Raw genomic sequence first — 21,409 nt, 5'->3', positions numbered from 1 at the left:
CGTGTGCGTGGCAAACGACGAATAAACAATTAATTTTGTTACACTAATTATTCGTTTTTAGACATGTATAATCGATCTTTAATGCATGAGAAATCTCACTCCAATCGCCCGCAACTTTTAAGACTCACAGTAGTCTCCCCTCAAGCTCATTTCATTAAATCCTCCTCCCGCCTTCAGCGGACAATATCCAAGACAAAAATATCACTGACCTGTATCCCATAATAATAATGATAGCCCAGCGATTAATTCCCCAAAATACCGTGCGTGTGCTGGAGAACGTATACGCGAATTGCAAGCGCAGTTAGTCGTTTTGTGGGCAGCTCAAACGGGGGTGAATTTGAGGTTGAACAGTACTGCAGAAACAGAGAGAGCGAACGAGAATGGTGGATGGGGTTATGAGGGGGAATCGTACGAGGGAGCAAACATTAATGCCGCCCCGCAGACCGCAGATGTTGCGCCAATTACAAACCTCACCTCCACCCCCGATCCCTCTCGCGACTCCTGCCAGTGAACGAAGAGCGTCCCGTATAGTGAAAGCCATTTCTCCAGCGGATACCGAGTTGCACCGAGATTCTACGTCGTCGTAGTAGTTCGTAAGAGCAATTCAAGCCCCCACCCAGCGCATCCATCTCCCTTGTACCTTGGTGTTGTCTTCGTACTCAACCATGTTCACCTTTTCATATCTTCCTGGGTAAGGAATATTGGTACACGTGTTCGGGTTATAAAGAATTACTTCAAAGAGATGAGGAAGTGGATAAAAAAGTTTTGATGGAGGGGGAAAATTCAGGAATATTAATAGGTTTTCACTTTGACGCTTAAACTTTTTTGTTGTTATTAAAGCTTGGAGTGATGCTGAACATGGAAGGGAATTAAAATCTGAAGTTTTTAACTTTTCAGGGAGTAATGAAAATCAGGGAAATCAGTAAAAATTTTAAGGGGTAGTTAGGGAATTATTGTAGCTCGTTAATGAGTCAGGTTAGGAGGGATTATCAAGGGAGTTTGTGCGTGACAAATTTTACCAGGTGAATATTTTGTTCCAGAGTTATTTATTCCGGAGATGAATTCATTCAATCGGTTCAACTTGAGAGTTGGAAAACAGAGTTCAAACCTCATGGGCGAGTGTTTCATCACTTCATTACTGGATTGAAGAGTTGATGATCGAAAAATACTTAAACCGTTGAAATTACTCGAACGAGTTTCAGTTGATTTATTGGTCTCGAAGTTTGGCGTGATGCTGACGATAAAACGGAATTAAAATTCTAAGTTTTAGGAGAAACGATCTAGAGACATTTTCCATGGCAAATTTCGTCAGTTTGATACTTTTTTTCTAAAATTAGCCATTCCTCAAAATTAATACATTGACCTGTTTTATCATTTCATTACTGGGTTGTAGAACTGATGATCAATAATTACTGAAATTAAAATTAATCAAACAAGTTTCCACTTCTTTGTTGCTATCAAAGTTTGGAGTGATGCTGAAGGTGGAGTGGAGTTAAATTTCCAAGTTTTTTAATTTTTCATAAAACAAGAAAATCGAAGAAATCCATCAACTTTTTTCCGGTGAGTAATTATAAAGTTGGCTCGTTAAGGGATGAGTTTAGGAGAAATAATCAAGGGATATTTTCCACGACAAATTTTATCACTTTGATACGTTTTTTTTATTCTTGCAAAATCCCTTATTCCTCAAAATGATATATTGACCTATTTTATCAGTTTATCTCTGAATAGCTGAACAGATAATCAAAACATGTTCCAATTATTAAGATTAATCGAATGAGTTGGACATTTTTTGTCATAAAAGTTTCGAGTGATGTTGCGAATTGGAGAAAATAAAAATTTCAATTAAATTTTGATAAAGCGGTAAAACTAGACGAAATCTATTCCTCTGAGGGTTGTTCTGGGGCTGCGACATTTTTCATAATGAATTTCGTCAACTTAAGGATACCCAAGTACTTCGCCTATTTTTTCTCTAGTAAAATACTTCTATATTTTTGTAGTCGAGCATCAGAAGTTTCAGAAATTATTTTATCATTTAACCTTTGCAGGTCTGAATTTAAATTTCGATATTGAACCGTTGGAAAACATTTTAAAAATAAAAGTTTAGTTTTGGAGAAAGATTGATAAAATAATTTAAAAATTGTAATTTTTGAAAATTATAAGCATTTTCAATAAATAATTAATAAACAATTAATTTCCCACCATAAAATTTATCCACCACAAATTCATTCATATTCATAATCTTACCAGAGATCGATTTCATGGCTAAAACAATAAGGTCTCCGAAAGTTTAAACAATTGCAATTATTTATTTATAACCAACAAATGTTCAAAAAAATAATAATTCTGTGCAAAATGTAATTGGAATAACGTTGAATATTCATAATGTTTTTCAAATTGATCTCACGGAATTTAATCGACAAACGGTTGAAAATGAATAAAAGACACTATCCTTAAGATTTCTTTCTGAAACCACTCACTCCTTCGATAAATACACTGCACTATCTCATCACTTCACTGCTGAACAAACCGATGATAAAAAACTCATTCGACAATTGATATTAATCAATCACAAAACTATGTACATATAAAAATGGAGGGACTGAACCTCGTTCCACCCACAACACCGCAATTCCACGAACCCCACGGCCTCCACGAGCCCCACAGACTGTTAGCAAATACACGCCGAGGGAAGGGGACAATGTCGGACTACGTGTGTAGACAAAGTGTCTGGGTGTATGTACGCCCTGGATGCTGATATTATTCTTGGGCCTTCCTCGGGGTTGGAGCATTATTAGTTCTGGCGTGTTAGCATACATGAAATATTGATGTTGCACCCCCTCCACTTGCTGCAGTACAGCTTGGGCTGTGTACCCCCTGCCTTTTCACAGCGGTTGTACTCTTCCCTCCACCTCTTCGCCAAGCCCACCCCACGACCCTCCCCTCCCTCTGCCGCCCATCCACTTGCCCTCTACACTTTGAGCTCAACTTTCTTGTGTCGTTTAAGGTTGGTGTGCCCCGATTGCCTCAAAGCCACATGGCGAACGCTGTACTTGTCATTATACTCCACCAGATTTCCCAGAATATGGAAACTTCCGGATAGCAGTTAAGCATTGTTCGACGCCCGTTTTCCCAACCCCAGAATCTTCTTTAAAAAACAAATACAAAATAAACTAGACGAAGGTAAATGCTATTCTTACCTGTCTTCGATGTTTTTCCATTATGAAAAGTCAGTGAACTCGGGTTGCCATCTATCGAATTGTTCATCTCTGTCAGTACGTCCCAGCCTGATGGGAAAAGGGGGAAAAAATGTGAGGCAAGAAATAAAATATTACTTTTAATAACATCTAGGAGATTTCTCTGAGCTGGTTTATATCTTTCCCTTCCACCTCACTCACCTTTTCTCAATGGCTCCGTGGTCAGTGGACCGGGGCTTGTGCTCGGTGGTGTAGACACTGCAACAAGAGGAAAAAAATTCTCTCAGCCATGTTTTTTATTTCAAATTAAGTTTCTGCGTTGTTGCTACACGTGTTGAGTGATCTGGGGGAATTGAGAGTGTCTGATTGAGGTGTAAGGCGGGTGGTGAAGTATATGTTATAGGTGCAGTGGGGTAGTTTGGGTTAGCTGTTATGGATTGCGCCACCTGTTACCAACTTTGCCCGCTGGAATGTATTAGCCAGTAGCCAACGGGAAGTAGATACGGGTGGGAGGAGGGGGCGCTGGCCAAACTACTAGATCATATTTTATTCCACACGAAACCATAGACCGAGGTATAACCGAGAGTGAGTGGCTAGAATGGGTTGACTCGGGTTCTCCTACCGGTGCTTGTGAATATATGCTTGAATAATTATTCCTAATTTCGTCATTCGTCCTTTCAGTGTTCCTTACACCACCTCTTGCATGACAGAATACTTGTCATGTGCTTCCATCTGCTATTTCTCTCGCTATGGGGCTTTGAATTTTCAACGAGTCTCGGGGCGGATTTAACGAGCCGCGGTGGTGATCGACGGGCGGGGGAGGGGGAGAAAAATTGCGCGGAATTGGTGGGATGAAAGAAATTTTATTGGGATGGGTGCGGGGAATACGTTGCATTAAATCACGATTAATCATTGGGCGTTTCCGGAGTGATACTGGCGGAGGCGTGGAGAGGGTATGTAAACAAGTTGGTTAGCTTCTGGGAAATCGATGTGGGAGTTTCATTTCAAAGGAACGGGAAATTCCCGAGGGCTGGGTTGACTTCCTTTCAGAGTGATTAACAGAAATGAAATGATTATTTGCGAAGTTGCGGTTGTATTCTTTGACGCTGGGGACGTTTAGGGGGGATGGAATAACGATTTGCTTGGATTGAGTTTTAATTGTGCAGTGATTTATGTGATTTTCTTTTTTTATGGTGTTTATCACTGGATGTGAATATAACACAGAGATGGATTTCAACAAAATTTTAAATATGATAAATTTGTTGCCCATTATTTGGCTGCGATTCACGCAAAAACGACTTTAGACTAGAAGCTATTGCGTTAAAAACTTCTAGAAAATTCTAGAGCTTTCTAGAAAATTCAGGAACTTTCTGGAAAATCCTTGAATATTCCCGAGTTTACCAGAAAATTCGAGAAAGTTTTTTGGGTTTCACAGAGAATTCGGAAAAAGTTTTTAATTTTATAGCGAAGCAGAAATTTTACTCTGAAGTCACAGGAAATTCACTGGCGCATCGATGGATTGATTTCATTTTTTTGTGAGTAATTAATGGACGATGAATAAATATTTAATGGGCCGAAGTCATATTTTTCAAAGCTATTGAAGCGTTTCATATATTCCAGGAACTTGCTGAAGTAAAACCTTTGAGGCGAAGTTTTTTAAGTTTACTGGAGATGAAATAACGATGTGCAGAGTTGGGGGTTCCATTGAGCATGCCTGAGCGTTTTAATGGGTTGCTTTCTTTGTGAGTAATCAAGGGCACATGAAAGTAGCAAAAAATATGACAATGTCGGCAAATCTTTGTTCCACGTCGCCTTCAGCTCTTTCAATTACACTCATCTTGAGGTGGCAAGAATTTTTCGTAATAATTTCTCAATTTTAGAAATCAACGAAGGAGAAGAATTCGTCCAGTTAATACTTTTCCGTACTTCAGTAGTTTTTTAGACTTTACAAGCCGATTGTACTCATGAAAACGGCCTTAATTTCTCCATTCGAGATATTTCCCGAGTTTTTCTTGAAAAGGATTGGGGAGGAAATGATTTGCAAGTTTGAGGGGCAGATCGAGCAATAATTCTCCCCATATTATGATCTTCAATTTTCATGATGGGATATAAATTCAACTTTGTTTCTCCTTCGTCAGATCGCACTTTATATAATGTAATTCCGAATAAAGCCAATTGACATCAGGAGCATCAGTTGTGCCACGGGTAATATAAAGAGAGCATACCAGTGTGAAAATTGATTTATCACATTTGCGGAGTTCCAACGTTGGGCAGATGTTGAAGGATGAGGTGGAGTGATGGAACGAAGAGCGTAAGGGGGGGGGGGAAGGAGCAACGAGTGTGAGAGGAAATGGAGAGCGATGAGGAGGCAGAGTGAACAGGAGAGTGGAAAAAAGGGGGTGAAAAAAAGGGAGAGGGACAGGCGGCGAGACGAGTTGCCATCCTGTTCGTTTGGGACTGAGTGGCAGGGCAGACACGGAGAGAGAGAGAGTTGGGAGGTGACTTTTCACTTTTGATTTATCGAGCCAACTTTTATTTCTCCCTGGGATATATTAAAACCCGTTGTTCCGGCCATTTAACTTTACTTTCTCGTTGTTCTGATTGATGATTGGCTTGCACGCGTGTGCGCGCATATGAACCTGAGTCTCTCTTTTTACAACCTCTTTGGAAACTTTCAGCCTTTGAAAGTGACATAGATCTTGAGGCTGAAATATTCGATTTTTGTTTTGCTCTATTTTATTTTTATTTGCTTCTTTATTTATATTGAATGAATAGTTATTTACACATGAACCAAAGTATAATTGAAACATTTTTATTGGAATAAATGCATGAGCTTATTCGTTTCCAACGAAAATGTTCTTGAAATGAATAAAAAATTTCAAATAAGAAGTTCAATGAATCAAAATACGGAAAAATAATGAAGGGTATATTAATGAGTTCAACGGGATTAATTACTCTACATCAGGACAAATTGATGCTAATCCATCTTTTTTCTCCTCCATTTTATCCTGAGTTAATTAGTTGCTGGACATTTTTTTTTATATGACAGAATAAAAATAGGTACTTCTTGCAGATCAGAGTTAACAAGAAACTTGTTAAAACGTAGGAACTCTTTAAGTGTCTTGATAGCGTTATCTTTCTCAGTTTTTTTCTACAAGTTTTTATCCCCGGCCATTTTTACACAAATACGTGCACTGCCTTTTGTTCATTATTCTTCCTTTTCCTTTATTTGTTCGGTGCTGAAAGAAAACCTTCCACTTATTTTGTGCAAATATTGAATATACGGATATGTCAGGAATTTTCGGCCCACGTTAATCCATTCCATCAGTGTCAATTTCGAAACAGTGGATGTTCATTGAATCTTCAGTTGATAAATCAAGTTCCGTAAATTCTTAAATGTTTAGAAGATTGAACCCCTGAAGTGCTGGCTGTGAAATTTTTCATGAAATATCGGCAGACATAACCTGCGATTCGAAGGGTAGAAGACTTTTTTACATATTTATGAAGGATTGCAACTGTTCTTTCGATAAATCGTTTGACTTATTGACCTGTATATTTATACATTCGTGTTCATTCCACCCTGGTTCTCCATTCTTCGATATTTCACACTGTACGAATGTAAACCAAAAAACAACTGAACGATATACATCACCAATAGTATGGAATTTGCACCGAAATATTCGAAACCGGTTTCAATAAATTATGCATATTATTTCAGAGCTCTCATCCATTCCATTCAAATGATATTAATCATCCAGGAATTATTATAATCTCTTCATGAATGCATGAATCCGAAAATGTTAATCAGCATTGAAAATGAATTGATGGTCCCCGCACATAATGAATTATCGTTTTATTCAGATATTGTCAGAGGTATTCATCCAGTGAGGGGAAAAATCATTTCTGTTCAACGAATATGTTCCAGATGCTTTTAATTCCTTTGATTTTTTGGGTTAATTAAATCTAGTTTAGACGCATCACAGAAAGGAAGAATTGTATTTTACACAGGAAAAAAATTCTATTTCCTAAAAACATCCAATAATTGTAAATTTGTTCATTCGGTACAATTCGATTTTTCTACACAACTGATTCTATAGGGGTATTTTTCATGGAATTTCCTCGGCTCAAATTTTCCAAGTTTTTTGTTTGATTTTCTTATTCTAAAAACACAGAAAAATATAATAAAAAAAAATAATAATGAAAAAACTTATCCTATATTGAAAAAACTTTGAAAAGTTTCAAATTTCAAAAATTCATGTTCGAATTACGCCAAAACCGCTGAGACGATTTTGATGGAATTTCACTCCCGTTTTGATCACATAAAGTTGCATCAATTATGATGGCAAGAAGTCAATCTCATCGTTTCTCTGAGAGGAATCATCAAATTTGTAAAAAAAATGTAATTTTTCGACGTTTTTTCACAAGTTTGATTGCAAAATCTAAAGGACCACTGAACCCGAACCCTGAACCCTCTTCCCCGAAGCCCCCAACAAGTGGTCATTTTGAACATCTCCCCGAATTCTACTGCATGCAACAAAGGTGTCATGCAGTAATCAGTATGCAACTATTGTCGCACCATCCGCACTCTATTTTTCTCCGTCCCGCTCTCCCACTCCTTCATGCATATTCCGCTACGTGGAATACACGCTCCACCCGAGCTAGACCGTTAATTTTCCGTCCTGCGCCTCCAATCAATCTTACAGAACGTCAGCGGGCCATTTTTCCCAAGCACTGAAAGGGTCACCACGTTATTCCCTTCATTTTTCCTGTGGACCTCTCCTCCAGCATATTATCTTCATTCCCGTAGCTAACGATTCATTATTGGGGGAATGGCAAGAGTAGAATCGAGATTTGTATTCAAATACTTTTTGTGGCACAGGAAAAGAGGAGCGGAGGGTTCCGCTGTTCTTCATCTACTTCGCTTTGTCCATGACCCTCAAGGGAATCGAAGAGAGAGTAGCAGCCCCGATCAATTACCAACTCTCGATGAGACTCAAGATGAGGCACAATATATTCATCGGCTCGAGTGGCATCGCAAAACTTAATTCCGGGAGGAAAAATTGTTTAACGCGCGGGGTTATTTCCGAGGGAAGGACACCTGTGACTTCAATCACGCGTTAATGTTACTGCGATGGATGCGTTTAGCTCTGCGTCTGCCTGTGCCTCACTGCAAATGAAGTCGAATTAGGAGCAGTGATCGGTACACCTGCGTTGTGCACTGCAAAACTGATTGGTGGAAATTTCAGGATTTGCTGTGCATGATAAAATGAGGATGAGTTCCAATTGAGGTAGCAGTCGAACCACGAAACCAGAGAAAATATTCCCTGTTTTTTATATTCGTCTGAAGAGTTGTTTTTCATACACGGAGAGAACAGTTGCATAAAAATTATCTAACAAATCGTGGATAATTTTACTACAGGAAAGGTAGTGGTAAATTTGTTTGGTAAAGAAACACATTTATGAATGCAGAAAATACTGCTCTCTGTGCAGTTAAATTTCCCGCATCGGTAGGTTTTTTTTTGGCTCCAATGTGAGGGATATGGGAATGGACGTAAGTGATAATTCAGAGAAATCGGGAATTCAAGGAGAGATTTCTCTAATTTTCCTTCATTTTTCATCAACTTCCCAGGGATAATTAAACTGAAATTTATAGTTTTCCCGGATTTTTTTCTGAAAGTTCAATGACCAAACTCCTTGAAATTTCAGTGGAAATCTTGCTTGTCCAAAATTTCTGTGACTTTTACCGTAAATTTCGGAAAAAACTGAATTCACCAAAATATTCTTGAAACCAATCACGAATTCCCGTATTCTTAATTCAAGAAAAGTACATTGTTGTTTCAGCATTTTTTCCTATTTACTCAAATCCAATATAATAGCAATAACTCCAAAACGGATTCGTTGATTATTTCGCCACCACAATACCCACCCACAAAATTATTCCAATCATTCATCCAAAAGTTCATCCACCGGAAACAAAAAAAAAGTGCACAAATGCCATTGACCCAGTGAATGGAAACACATTTGCAACCGAGTATAACGCGATTACACGCGGGGACGCATCGCCCAACACCGGATTATTCCACAAGACCAAGTTTCCACAGGGAAAAAAATAGCCACGAACCATTCATCGCAACATTTTCCCAAAAAAAAACGACACAAAATTTCACCCGCTCTCTTCCTGCGCGAGCCTTTTTTTCAATCAAATTGATCGCTTCAACGTGCGATCCGATTTTGCAGATTTCACTCGGTTTATCGAATTAAATGGAAAATGTACTCGCATACACCGGGCGGTATGAATTTTGGGCAGAAGAGGTAGACGTGTGGGGTGGAGGTGCAGAGGCAACATAATTCATTCCGGTTCAATCAATTACGCTGGGTCCTGTGGAGCCGCTTAATAAGCAACATCGCCCTGGCTAGCCGGTTGCCGCCAATGTTGCCCACAATTATCGAGTTTGGGGCAACCACCGACGATACGTTAACTGTATATTGATGCAGCAGGCTATATCGACACAATGACGAGATACTTGGTTCAATGCATATCCGCACGATGCCCTGGGTCTATTCCACGTAATAAACTATCGATGGACTGACGAGTACGTGTTTACAACGGAGAGTGACTATAATAGCTCTCCATACTCATTCAGTCGTTCGGATGCTGCCGAGATTGGCTCGTCGGGATACAGTTTATCATGCAATATAGGTTTGAATGTATTTTACGAGGAAAATCAGAGGAGCGAGTCAGAACAAGATTGCACTGTTAAGAATTTTTGGCTGAAATTTTTGGTAAACTTTTTGAAAATTTTTATCACGTTTTTGTTTCACTGAAATTTCAAGGAATTCTGTCATTGAAAATTGTCAATTTCATGGGAATATTAATGAGAGGAAATTCAGGGATAGATGATTTCCTACACGGAGAAAAAAAGTTGGAGAAAAATTAATGAACAAGTCAAGTAATCGTGGATAAAATTAGATTTTCTTTACTTTTTCATCTTCAATACGGGAAATGCGAGATTAATAGTGAATTTTACTCCGTTGGCCCGGGAAAATTTACTGAACGTGAGGGTGATTCGCACTAAAAACCAGTATTTTTTCACTGAATTATATTTCGCTCCACGATTACCATTCGTACAGTAAAATTGCTGACGATTTTCTAGGTAATTTTTATTCAACTTTTTTCTTCGTGTAAAAAATTAATAGAAACAAGAAAAATTCCAGTCAATACATTCTCGAATTTTCAATTTATTGAAAATGCTGTTAATTTGGCACTGAATATTCATGATTGCATTGAAAATTCAAATAGCTCGGGGAATACTCATCTCAATTCTGTCAAAAAAAATTTGAATTTCATAGAATTTTCGGTAAAATCTGAAATTCCATGATTTTTCCACCTTAAATCGACGTCAATATCACCCTCCTTAAAATTAACAGTCGACCATCAACGAAATTTTATTTTTTTTCCAACAGGGTGGAGGAGATTAATCAGAGGATGTTGAGCCATTTCTCTTCAATCTCGTAATTCTCGGCAATTTCAGGTCTTCCTATGGCCTTTTTTCGATTTCTGAGTGTCACAGGCCTTTAATCGCCTACGTGACCAATTAATGCTCGATTGAATGGATTGAGGAGGAAAAGAGTGGAGAGTTCAAACGTTGAGGTTTACCCCGCTCGTCTGATGGGTTCCAACACTCTAGAGATCCCCTGAAATTCGAGTTTTGAATTTTCCTTCAATGTCGATATGTTACGAACGTTTGAGGGGAGTGGAATGAATTGAGCGCTCGTCGTTGAGCATCAAAAACGAGGAGCTACATAAAGGCGAAGAATTCGTGCGGCGCGGGACGCCTGCTTCAAAAGGAGAACTCTACTTCTTTGGTTAGACGAGTCGCTTGTATAATTCATGGGACCACCCGTGGCCTCTGAACCTCCTCCGCACTCTTTACTCTTTTCTCTCCTTTCTCTGTTTCTTTCGACGTTCCGCCTGCTGTCTCACTCTGAGGAGTGTCCTCACCTCTCTTGGGGAGTTTCACAACCCTCCCGGCATCTCAATGCTGACCGACCTCCAGATTAGCCCCGGGAAATTGCCAAACTTCTCCGGCCTCACCTAACCCTCGTACGAGGAGTATTAGAGAAAAGTTGAGCGCAGAAAGTCGTTCCTCAGGAGAATGAGAATTCACGTGGACTCTTCACGTATTGTATTATCGGAATGGGCAGGAGAGGGAGTCATTTGTCTCATTAATTAATGGGACGTGGCATGTACGAAATGAACGACAAAGACTGATTCAATTTACTATTCTTTCACAAACTAGTCGTGCGATATTTTAGGAGGCTTTCCATGGAAAATATGAAACGATTGAGGTCTTTGGATGGATGGGAAAAATAAGTCCAGAGACACTCATTTTTTTAAATGAAATGCCAAGAATTCAAAATTTTTGGAAGCCGGAGAAAGTTAAAAAAAGGAACGATAGTTGAAATGATTAAAAGAGCACTTTGAAGGTTCATCGATATTTTACATTATAGTTATTAATCATGCCAATAACAGTAATTCAAATTTTGATGAGTTATCCATCAGGTTTGAAACTAGTCAACGACTAGTTATTGAAATTCAACAACTACTTGTGGAAATTCAATAACTGGCTGGTAATTAATTTTTGCAACAACTAGTTGATGAAATTAACCGAATAATTTTCTCCGTGTGGAATTAACTAAGCGAAACCACTTCATAGAAAATTCTGAAAATGCAGCGCATAAATGAAAAATTCTGTAATTAAAAAATTTAAAACATTTTATTTGCTAATTTGTTTATTATTATTTATTATCCCCATCTGCAGAGCCATGGACTTCGTTACAGGGTGAGTTCAGATATTTATTGAATTTTTCTGACTTTTCTTGTCGTTAATACTTGATTTTTGCGACTTCTCAGTCTTCAGTCAGTTTGATCTCAACCAGTTCAGCCATGCGGTTGCGACCGGCTTTTCACCCTTCAAGCAATCATTACTTCAGACCTCAGGGAAAACCTCCAGAAAGCCCTCGACATCGGGGGTAGTTTCTTTTATAAATTATAAATGATAAAATTATGAATTAAGATACTTTATTAAAAAATGAAAAAAGCTAGATATTAAGTGCGCATTGAATGACAGATTATTGAATAAAGAATAGTTATTCTGAATTAAAATACATTTCAAACGCAACTTTTTTTGTTGGAACTATTTCTTTAAACTTGTAGATTTGTAATTTGTCACGAATTAGTTCATTAATATTTCATACCATCGTTATTAGTGATGCGAATCACAGTCGAATGGATTTCCGTAAATTGTTAAATCACATCGAGAATAATTACCAATGCAATTAAATTTAAATATAATAGTAAAATAATGATCTGTTCTTCATTAAATGATACGGACAGTTTAACGGGAGCTATAAATCATTCAAATTATTCATGCCCGTGGAGTAATACATACATAATTGCGTTTCGAAAATTCGCCAATGTTTCATTCGATTGAATGGAGTCATTATTAATGAATGATTGCGATGTTACAATGAAAGAAGGATGAGAATTTCATGGAAATATCAGAAAAAATGTAACTTGAATCCAACAATTTTTCCGCCTCATTCTGCGTTGCAATGAACTATCATTCACCCACACTCCTCTTTTTCTCTCTCGATATTTCAAGCGAAGAGTCATGGAGTCGACGTGCTAACACGATTCACCAGTGTCTGACTCGGCGAAAGGTGGAAGGTGAAAAAAAAGGAATACGGAGCATTGAGAATCGAAAATTAATGAAGGTTTGATCAAGGAAAGCCCAAGAGAACATCTAAAAATATCTCTGTGCAGCCGTACGTTGAGGAAAATACCTTGAAACTAATTTCTTGAGCCGATGTGTCATCTCTTGCAGACGAATTTCCTGGAGTTCATGACTTCTATATAAATACTTCACAGTGAAATGGGGAGAAAACGATTAAATGATGTACTATGGTATTCATTCGTTTTTCCCCGAGTGGTGGTACACTGGGAGAAAAATTTCCCAATATGTCGACCATATGCGGAGATTCATTTTGTCGATGTGGAGTTATGTATGCTCTGATAATATTGATAACATTCCGCATATTTTGACCTAAAATAATTCTCGTGGGGTCAAAAATGATGTCGCTGGAGAAGATGAAAAAAAATTTAACATTGGTGTAAATGGGTGTTGCTGAGACAAAAACGTGAATATTTCGAAAACTACACGGAGAGAAATTTTTTAGAAAAATTCTAGTGCTAGCACGGGAAAAGAGGCGCAAAGTGACGGCTAGGAAAAAATTCCAGTGCCAGCACTAGAAATTTTATTGGGGAAAACGCGAATTTTCCCCTGTATTTCTGTGAAAATTTCACAGAAATCCCCAGAAATTTGACCAGAAATACCAAGAAATTTTACCTTAACAGCACTAGAATTTTTCACAGCTGGTGGATTGTGATTTTTTCCAGTACTCGTACTAGAATTTTTCTAGAAAATTTCTCTCCGTGTAGAATCGACAAGAAAGAAGTAAACTATATTCATTCACTTAAATCTGAGTACGAAAGGTAATCGTGGAGCGAAATGTAATCTGATGAAAAAATACCTGTTTGTGGGGATATTTCACGATTCATTCGGTAAAAAAAACTCATCTAATATGGATGCAAAAATTATCCTCCCGTTCAGTAAAATTTCCCACACCGGTAGGGTAGTTTTTTCTCGCACATTTTGTAGACATTTTTCAGACACTAAAAAACGTCTGAAAAAAAGTTTCACTCTATGAGTGAAATTTTGTGTGAATTTTAAAGATGAATTGTGATATTTAGCCACCTGTTCGTCTGAAATTCACACAAATTTTTATTGTATTCAGACGTTTTTTAGTATCTGAAAAATGTCTACAAAAGGTGTGCGAAATTCAGACATTCGTTTTTGCCGTGAAGTGAAATTTTACAGAACACCTTCGGTAAAAAATTATTCTCCACTACAAAAAATTATACGCATCATTCACGTTCACTGGAATAATTGTTGTGCCACCTGAGAAAGTTTCGGCACAAATTACCCTCACGTTCAGTAAATTTACCCGGGCCAACGAGGGAAAATTCTAGATATTAGGGTGAAAAAATCTGAAAATCGAATTCGTTCCACGATTACTTGACCTGTTCCGTTATTTTTCTCCAACATTTTTCTGTTCCGTGTAGAAATGATCTCAGTGTATGAAAAATCCGGCAATCTCCTCGATACTGTAACCGAATTACACAGTGCAGCACTGAGCATGTTGATCAATGGAAATGCATCGACATGTAACGACCCGTATGTAACACCATTGTACCGAAGTTAACGGGACAGGTGTTATTTCCAGCATGATGTTATTTTGATAACTCGAACATTTCCACCACACTGCTGTTGTGCATGGAGCATTAAATAGTTGAATGTAGATGGGTGTCGTAACTCAACAACGTGTGGTCATATTCATGTTTGGTGCCGGGGTTCACGAAATTTCAAACTCACGAAAATTGTTTCCTCGGTGTCAACGCGAGTTTACAACATTGGTTAATGAAAATGCTTCGAGTGCTATTCGTACACCGCGAAACGGCAGTAATGTCTCCGGGAACGTTGATTATTTTTTCATTAGGTCATGGGGGGAAATAATTTCTACGGAGAATTCATGCAGAAATCACAGTATATAAATCTGAAATGGACAAATTAATCACTGGAAAGGTATTCATTCAATTATTTCATATTTTTTTGAGGGTATGATCAACATTATTTGATGACTTGCTAAAGATTTCCAGTGAAAATGGGAAAATTCATTTAGAATGGAAATCGAAAAATCTTTGTCTGAATTTTCCGTGTTAATTCCCGAAAATTTTAATTATGTTTAATTTCATCAACACCTCATTTCTAAAAAAATGCATATTTTTCCGTGAAACCTGTAGTTTTTCAATAGTTTTCAATAAAATTTGTGGTTTTATGCATTCAGCCATTGATTAAAAATTGCATGGATGTATTGTGTCTCACATATGAGTCTCACTTAAAATTTTTGCGCGGATACATGTGAAAATTGATGTAATTACCCTGACAAAATAAAATGCTTCAACTGAAGTAATCATCATCACGGAAATTTTTTATATTCTTGTTCTCTTGAAGAAGAAAAATTATTTGACGATATAATTACCTTGAAATGTCATCAAGTAATTCTCTGCTTTCAGTGGACTATTAACTGTCGCAAAATTCGCAAGTGCAATTAGCGTGTACATGAGGATGACATTTTGTGGTTATAGAAGAGGAAAAAGTTCTTACGAGTTAATGAATAAGTTTGCTGGTTACGAGCCAGCCACCGTCAGATGAAATGGCGAGGCATTAAAACAAGGGGAGTGAGAGGTTTTTAAAGATTTTAGCGAAATGAAGAAAGCATTATTCTCTCTTCTCGAGGGGGATGCACTGGTCATTACCCAGCCACGAAATTTGCGGGTAAACGAATCGAGAGAGGATGTTTCAACTCTCTGGTTTTTTCTCCACACACTTTTTTTTATCCTTCTCGACTTTTCAAGTCCCAGGACTAGCTCTTATTCTGCCCCTCGTCATACACAACGAGAGTCACATGGAATCGTCGGGCAGGAAGTGAGCGAAGAGACTGAGAAAATTTAAACAGCTTCCCTCAGGTCTTCAGACAACTTTTACCCCTCGGGAATGTGCACAGCGAAGTTTCTTATTTTTACACTCTACCTGTCACTTTCCATAATCATCTTTTTCGGTGAGAATAGCCAGACTGGAAGAATCAAGACATGTACTTTATCATTCTCATTATGTCTGTCAAGTTATGAAAACTCGCTTGATCGATTCATATTTAAAGTGAGTGTCGCTGCAAGAAGCTTGCGAAACTCACAAAGACCCGTGATGTAATATTCAGAAGTTCTAACGTGGACCGTGTGGAATAAAAATTGGATTGTTCTATTTTTGCGAACGTGATTTCTGGGGCGTTTGCGTCATTCATTTATTTGTAATCAGCTCGGGGTCGAGTGAATTCATAAGCGAAAATATCTCTACAATTTTTCATGTGAATCGTTAATTAAGAAGACTATTTGAAATTCAATGAGAACGCACAGAAATTGGACGAAGGAATTTTTAGGATTTTCTTTCAATTTTTATCAACTTCTGGTGCAAAGGGAGGAATTTACTTGCATATATAATTTGACAGTTTCAATATTATCGTGAGTTTTTATATTTCTATGATTCGCAGAAAGGTCAAACATTCAATTTTGATAGAAATATATATATCTTCAGTAAAACTACAGGAATAAAAAACAAATGAATAATTGCATTTTTTGTAAATGGATATAGTTATTGTTGCTAATAAGTTAGCAATTGTTTCCGAATGAATTTTCTTTTCTTTGAATCCTTATTTTGCCATTCTCCTCTTCTTTTTAATCATGTCATAATACTATGATAAATTTTAATTTTAATTTATCACATTATGCTGATAGAATCAAGAGGGTATTGATAGTAATTTTGTGAGTCATTATTGATTCCATTTTGAAGTCTGTATTGATGAAAAAACTTATTTAATTCGATCGCTTATGGGAAAATTTCTAAAAAAATTCAGAAAAGACTGAAGGCACAAAAAACTGGCAACTAAAATTTGAAAGATTACAAAATTTCCATTCGAAAGCAAAAATGATTTAATTTTTAGTACGAAATGAACACAAGGATCAACTTAAATTGATTTTTTTAACGGGAATATTTGAAGCTTTTGAATTATTTCAAGTGCTCCATTTTCAAAGTTATAAAAGTAAACGGCAGTTATGTATTTCTGGGATTATATCCAAGAATGTAAGGATTTTTTGAGCGAAAGATAAACGACCAGAATAGGAGATGAAGAGTTGAGTCAGTGTTGTCCCGTCAGTGACATTAATGATAAATTCATATCTTTCCCCAATCCGCCATCTCATTCTTTCTCAATCCCTCTGCCGCAGTTGGGACCTGGGGGAGCAGGAGACAAGGGACAAGCGGGTTTAACGCTCTTTCTCATCTCCCCTCACTTGAACTACAAATCTCTTTTTTATGCTTCTCAATAAAACTTGTCTGGCATATCTCTGACTTCTACCACTTAATTTTGAGAGTAACTCTGTTATTTCCTACGGCAATCAACTGTTAAGGCTGTCTTTGGATAAAAAAAAACGCCGAGAAAATCTGAGGGATGAGTTCTTTCACTGTATTCTCATGCACCTCTCTACCCTACACAGGATACAATTGAGTCACGGGAGATTTTGCCCCGATTTCTCGTAAGAATTGTCGATCATGATTACAGTTGTGCTGGAAATACTGTGGAAAAGCTCATTTCTTCTAGACTGTTGAAAATTTTTAGCTAAAATTGCCGGTATACTTCTTGGAAATTTTTTTGTAGTGGCACTTCTGCTGAAATTTTATCTCCTGGGGTGAATTCGACGGGGTTAGGGGAAAAGTCGGCCCGTGGCGGCTCCAAAAAAGTGGGTGTTGGGACGGAACGAAAAAGATTAAAGTAGTATGAATAGACTCCAGTTGAGTCGTTAAGTGTAACGGGGAGCAATAAATTTAAATTACCCACAAAAATAATCATTCATCAGTAATCCAGCAAATTCACTCTTCAATTATTTTTTTAAACAATCATCTCTCATGTGACTGGGATTTTTCGATCAGTGGCAATCCTGACCATTCGGAAATATTTTTCTCTCTATTGCAGAGCAAGCACATAACTCACCATCATTTAGTACAAAAGTGACAATAATTTTCATGTTGGACGTAGCATTTATTTTCTGATTCTTCAAGATTTTTTTTGCGATTTCAATGGTCTCCCGCACCTGGAAGAGTTCATTTCTTCACAAGATTCTGTCTTATTTTGGCGCTTCTAAATGAATCATTATCAATGATACTAGACTGACCATAAACTCAACCAGAATATTTCTATTTAATCATCACAATTTGAGTGATATTATTTATACCACTTTAAATTTAAAAAAAAACGGAATTTCCTCTACTTTTTTGTCGCGTAGTTTCTCCTTCGGCCGAATGCAAGCTGCGTGAATGTCCGAATCAGTTGAACGAACATAAAATTTAGCAGAAGTGTCAAGACAACATCAGGATGTTAATGAATACGAGTAAGTAATCGCGTAAAAATCCATTGTCATCTCGAATTACAGCTGCAAGAGGAATTCACCTATATATTCACTATCTCCACTGTTGAGCAGTGACCGAGGACTAATAATTACAAATTTCCGGGGCAACGTGGTTTTATGACATGACATTACATCTGGAGTGTTGTAGAGAACAACGCCAGGAACTCAACACGACTTTTCACTCCCTGCATCGTATAAACACTATATGCCTCTGCCGTTTGTCGCCTCTTCTACTGTACCTCCTCCCCGCCCCTCCGCAGCCTACCCAGCCCATTCCGCGTCCTTTTTATTGAGCATTCCAGAGATGCGTCAAGTGGTAAACAAAAGCATTGTGTTTCAGCATCACGAAAATATTTATTGATTCAATGACACAGAACGGGAAAATGTGAAAAGAAGTTGATTGAATTATTAACGAATTGGAGTGATTGTTTCGTTTTCCAGAGCAAACGTAAATTGCTGGAATATTTTTTCTTTACTATAGCCCTTCGTGCCCATCGCTAGATTAATTTATACTATTTTATTTTATTTTATTTCAATTTTTAGCTTCACAATTAGATTAATTTAATTTTATCTACTCTTATTTTAATTATATATATATTTACTCATTAATTCATAAGTTACAACATTGAATGGAAAGGAATTATGTGAAAGATAATTACAATGTGGTTTTTTTGGGATCGAAATGAACACACAAAACAAAAGTCATTCGAAATTTCATTCGGATAATAGAAAAATCTCTCCATGTCTTCCTAAAAATTGAAAAAAGCTAGTGTTCCACATTATGAAAAGGAAATGAAAGAAGAATCACTTTTTTTCTTCAAGTATTAGAGGAATATCAATATTTCAGGGAGAAAAAATTCAAAAAATGCAAAAAAAGTGGGTGGGAAGAGCTAAAAAAATAATTTTTTTAGCTCTTCGATTTTTTTTTGAATAATGAAACAATACCCATAAATCCGATTCCTATCCTTGTCGTTTGATAGAATGAATCGAATAAATGACAGAAATTGAGAATTGGAATCTGCAAATTTTATCGGATTACTATTACGTAATTATCAATTGATTTTCAACCATTTTTTTCCATCTTACCTCGTTATTAGCCGTATTCATTCCAGGATCAGTATCGACCAAAAGCTCACGTTAAAAATAATTCGATTCATTCCATTTCCACACTTTGCTATTGGAATTTTGCATTCATAAACATTTTAACGTAAATTCATACTTTCCACTGATTTTTAGAGCAAAATTACCTTGAAATTCTAATTTCTATTGAATCTCCAACAATTTAAAACTTTTCAGCGTGAAAAACTTCTCTGAAATTGCATTTAAAGTGGCTGTTTTACATTCAAAGAATTTTCACTTGACATATTCAAAATGAATTTCATGTTTTATAGATCTAGGACAAGTTGACGGTTTTTTCATCAATCATGAGATTCCAATCCGATCACGTGCGACACTTTGGCCCTTAAAAGGGCACATGATCAAATGATCCTCTTACTGCGAAATGAAGTTTCAATGAAACACCAATGCAAATAGAGCCAGCAACAAAAGAAGAATTCAATGCCGACTCCATTTCTTTCGCTCCTGGTCTTTCATTGCCGCTGTGGCTTTTATGCTAAATGCTTCCACTCTCATTCGAATATCGCTAATGCGGGAAACCGATGCAGGCTAATGGAGAACTCACACACGTACGTATTAATGCGTTTAACCACTCAGGAAAACCCCCGGGCCATGTGCATGATATAACGCTAGTTCTGTTCCTTTTTAGCAGTAGAATGAAATGATACCGGACCGATCCATCGACTGCTTCAAGCAGCTATTTTTCTTTCGCTCTTTGCGACTCTGGAAAAACTTTGGTCGAGGGTACATGATAGTGAGGATTCATCTGGGATCGGAACTGAAGAATTTCAGGGAGCGGAGATCAAAGGATGAAAGCAGGGAGAAAGACTTTTTTTTTGTTTTTTCGTAATGAAAAGAAACTCCTTCTCGCATCGAGGGGGAATTATTTTGATAGTGTATCCTTCTGGCTGGTGTCTTTTGAGAATTATGTTGTTCTAAAACCACTATAATCTGTCATACATTTTAATTAAAAGAATTGTTTTTTTTTATTTTCCCGGTTATCGAGGTAATGATAATTAACAGTCCGTTGCGATTTTTTAAATTACACTGCAGTACAGCCTCAGAAAAAATTGAAAAATTTGACATCTCATTTTAAAGTGTCTAGATTAATGAATGAAGAGTGCCCTATCAATGAAAATATGCATCAAAGATATCATAAGTTGTTGGATTTGCAAATTTTTATTCCGCAACTCCGGGCCGTGTACCGAGTATAAGACGAATTTTCAGAAAAAACATGGTAACTGTGAGCTTGAATATATAATTAAGGATAACACTGAAAACCTCGCGGGGCTTCTTCGAGTATACGATCTAGGTCACTCTTCATTTTTCATCATTATGTCGATTTATGCTGGTCGGCGCGGCGCTTATGGCGCGACCAACGGAGTGTTAAGGAAAAACGACGCGCCGCGGCGTTTTCCTCATATGGTAAACAATCTAGGGTTAAGAGCCCAGGGTTCTCGATTTCAAATCCTGGTACCTGAACCCAGAAATTTTTTTTCCCCGTGATTGTTGGCCATTTCCATCTGAATTCGGTATCCAAATATGCTAACGACCCGCATATATCTGTGTTAGTGTTGAATCAAGTTTATGCAAACATAACTCCACTATTTGTCATTAGTATCACAAACAGCCGCTAAACCATTTTCCTCCAAACGCAATTCACGAGTGTATGTAAACACAAATGTATGTACTCACTGTATAGTCGAATTGTGCCGTCTGTGTCCCCGCGAGGATTTTTGGCGACGCATTTGTAGCTTCCATAATCCGATGGCTGAAAACAGAATAATCGAATGATTGTAAATGTTTACTCAGTCCACTGAAATCAATTGAATTGCGTTTTTCCTCTTCCTAGGCCTTATACAAGATGAATTAAATTAATTTTTTTTGGCACTTTGGTTTTTCGCGATTATCTCGGAAACTATGAGAGATAGAGCCTTAAAACCTATTCCATTCGATTCCT

The 21,409-nt window shown here is 37.4% G+C and overlaps 1 protein-coding gene across 1 annotated transcript in view; it reads right to left on the bottom strand.

Moving 5' to 3' along the window:
* Nucleotides 1–21,409, bottom strand: part of LOC107040995 (lachesin) — a 131,105-nt gene that overhangs the window by 9,672 nt on the left and 100,024 nt on the right. The window contains exons 7-9 of the mRNA XM_015261380.1: nt 21,145–21,220; nt 3,396–3,452; nt 3,198–3,284 (exon numbers count right to left, since the gene is read on the bottom strand). Of these exons, the coding sequence (XP_015116866.1) occupies nt 3,198–3,284; nt 3,396–3,452; nt 21,145–21,220 (220 nt within the window). The remainder of the gene's footprint in view (nt 1–3,197; nt 3,285–3,395; nt 3,453–21,144; nt 21,221–21,409) is intronic.

This window comes from Diachasma alloeum, unplaced genomic scaffold (genome assembly GCF_001412515.2).
Source record: "Diachasma alloeum isolate Michigan unplaced genomic scaffold, Dall2.0 Dall_scaffold_00176, whole genome shotgun sequence".
NCBI lineage: Eukaryota > Metazoa > Arthropoda > Insecta > Hymenoptera > Braconidae > Diachasma > Diachasma alloeum.
The sequence above is the reverse complement of the archived record's forward strand: the minus strand, read 5'-3'. Positions and strand labels throughout refer to the sequence as shown.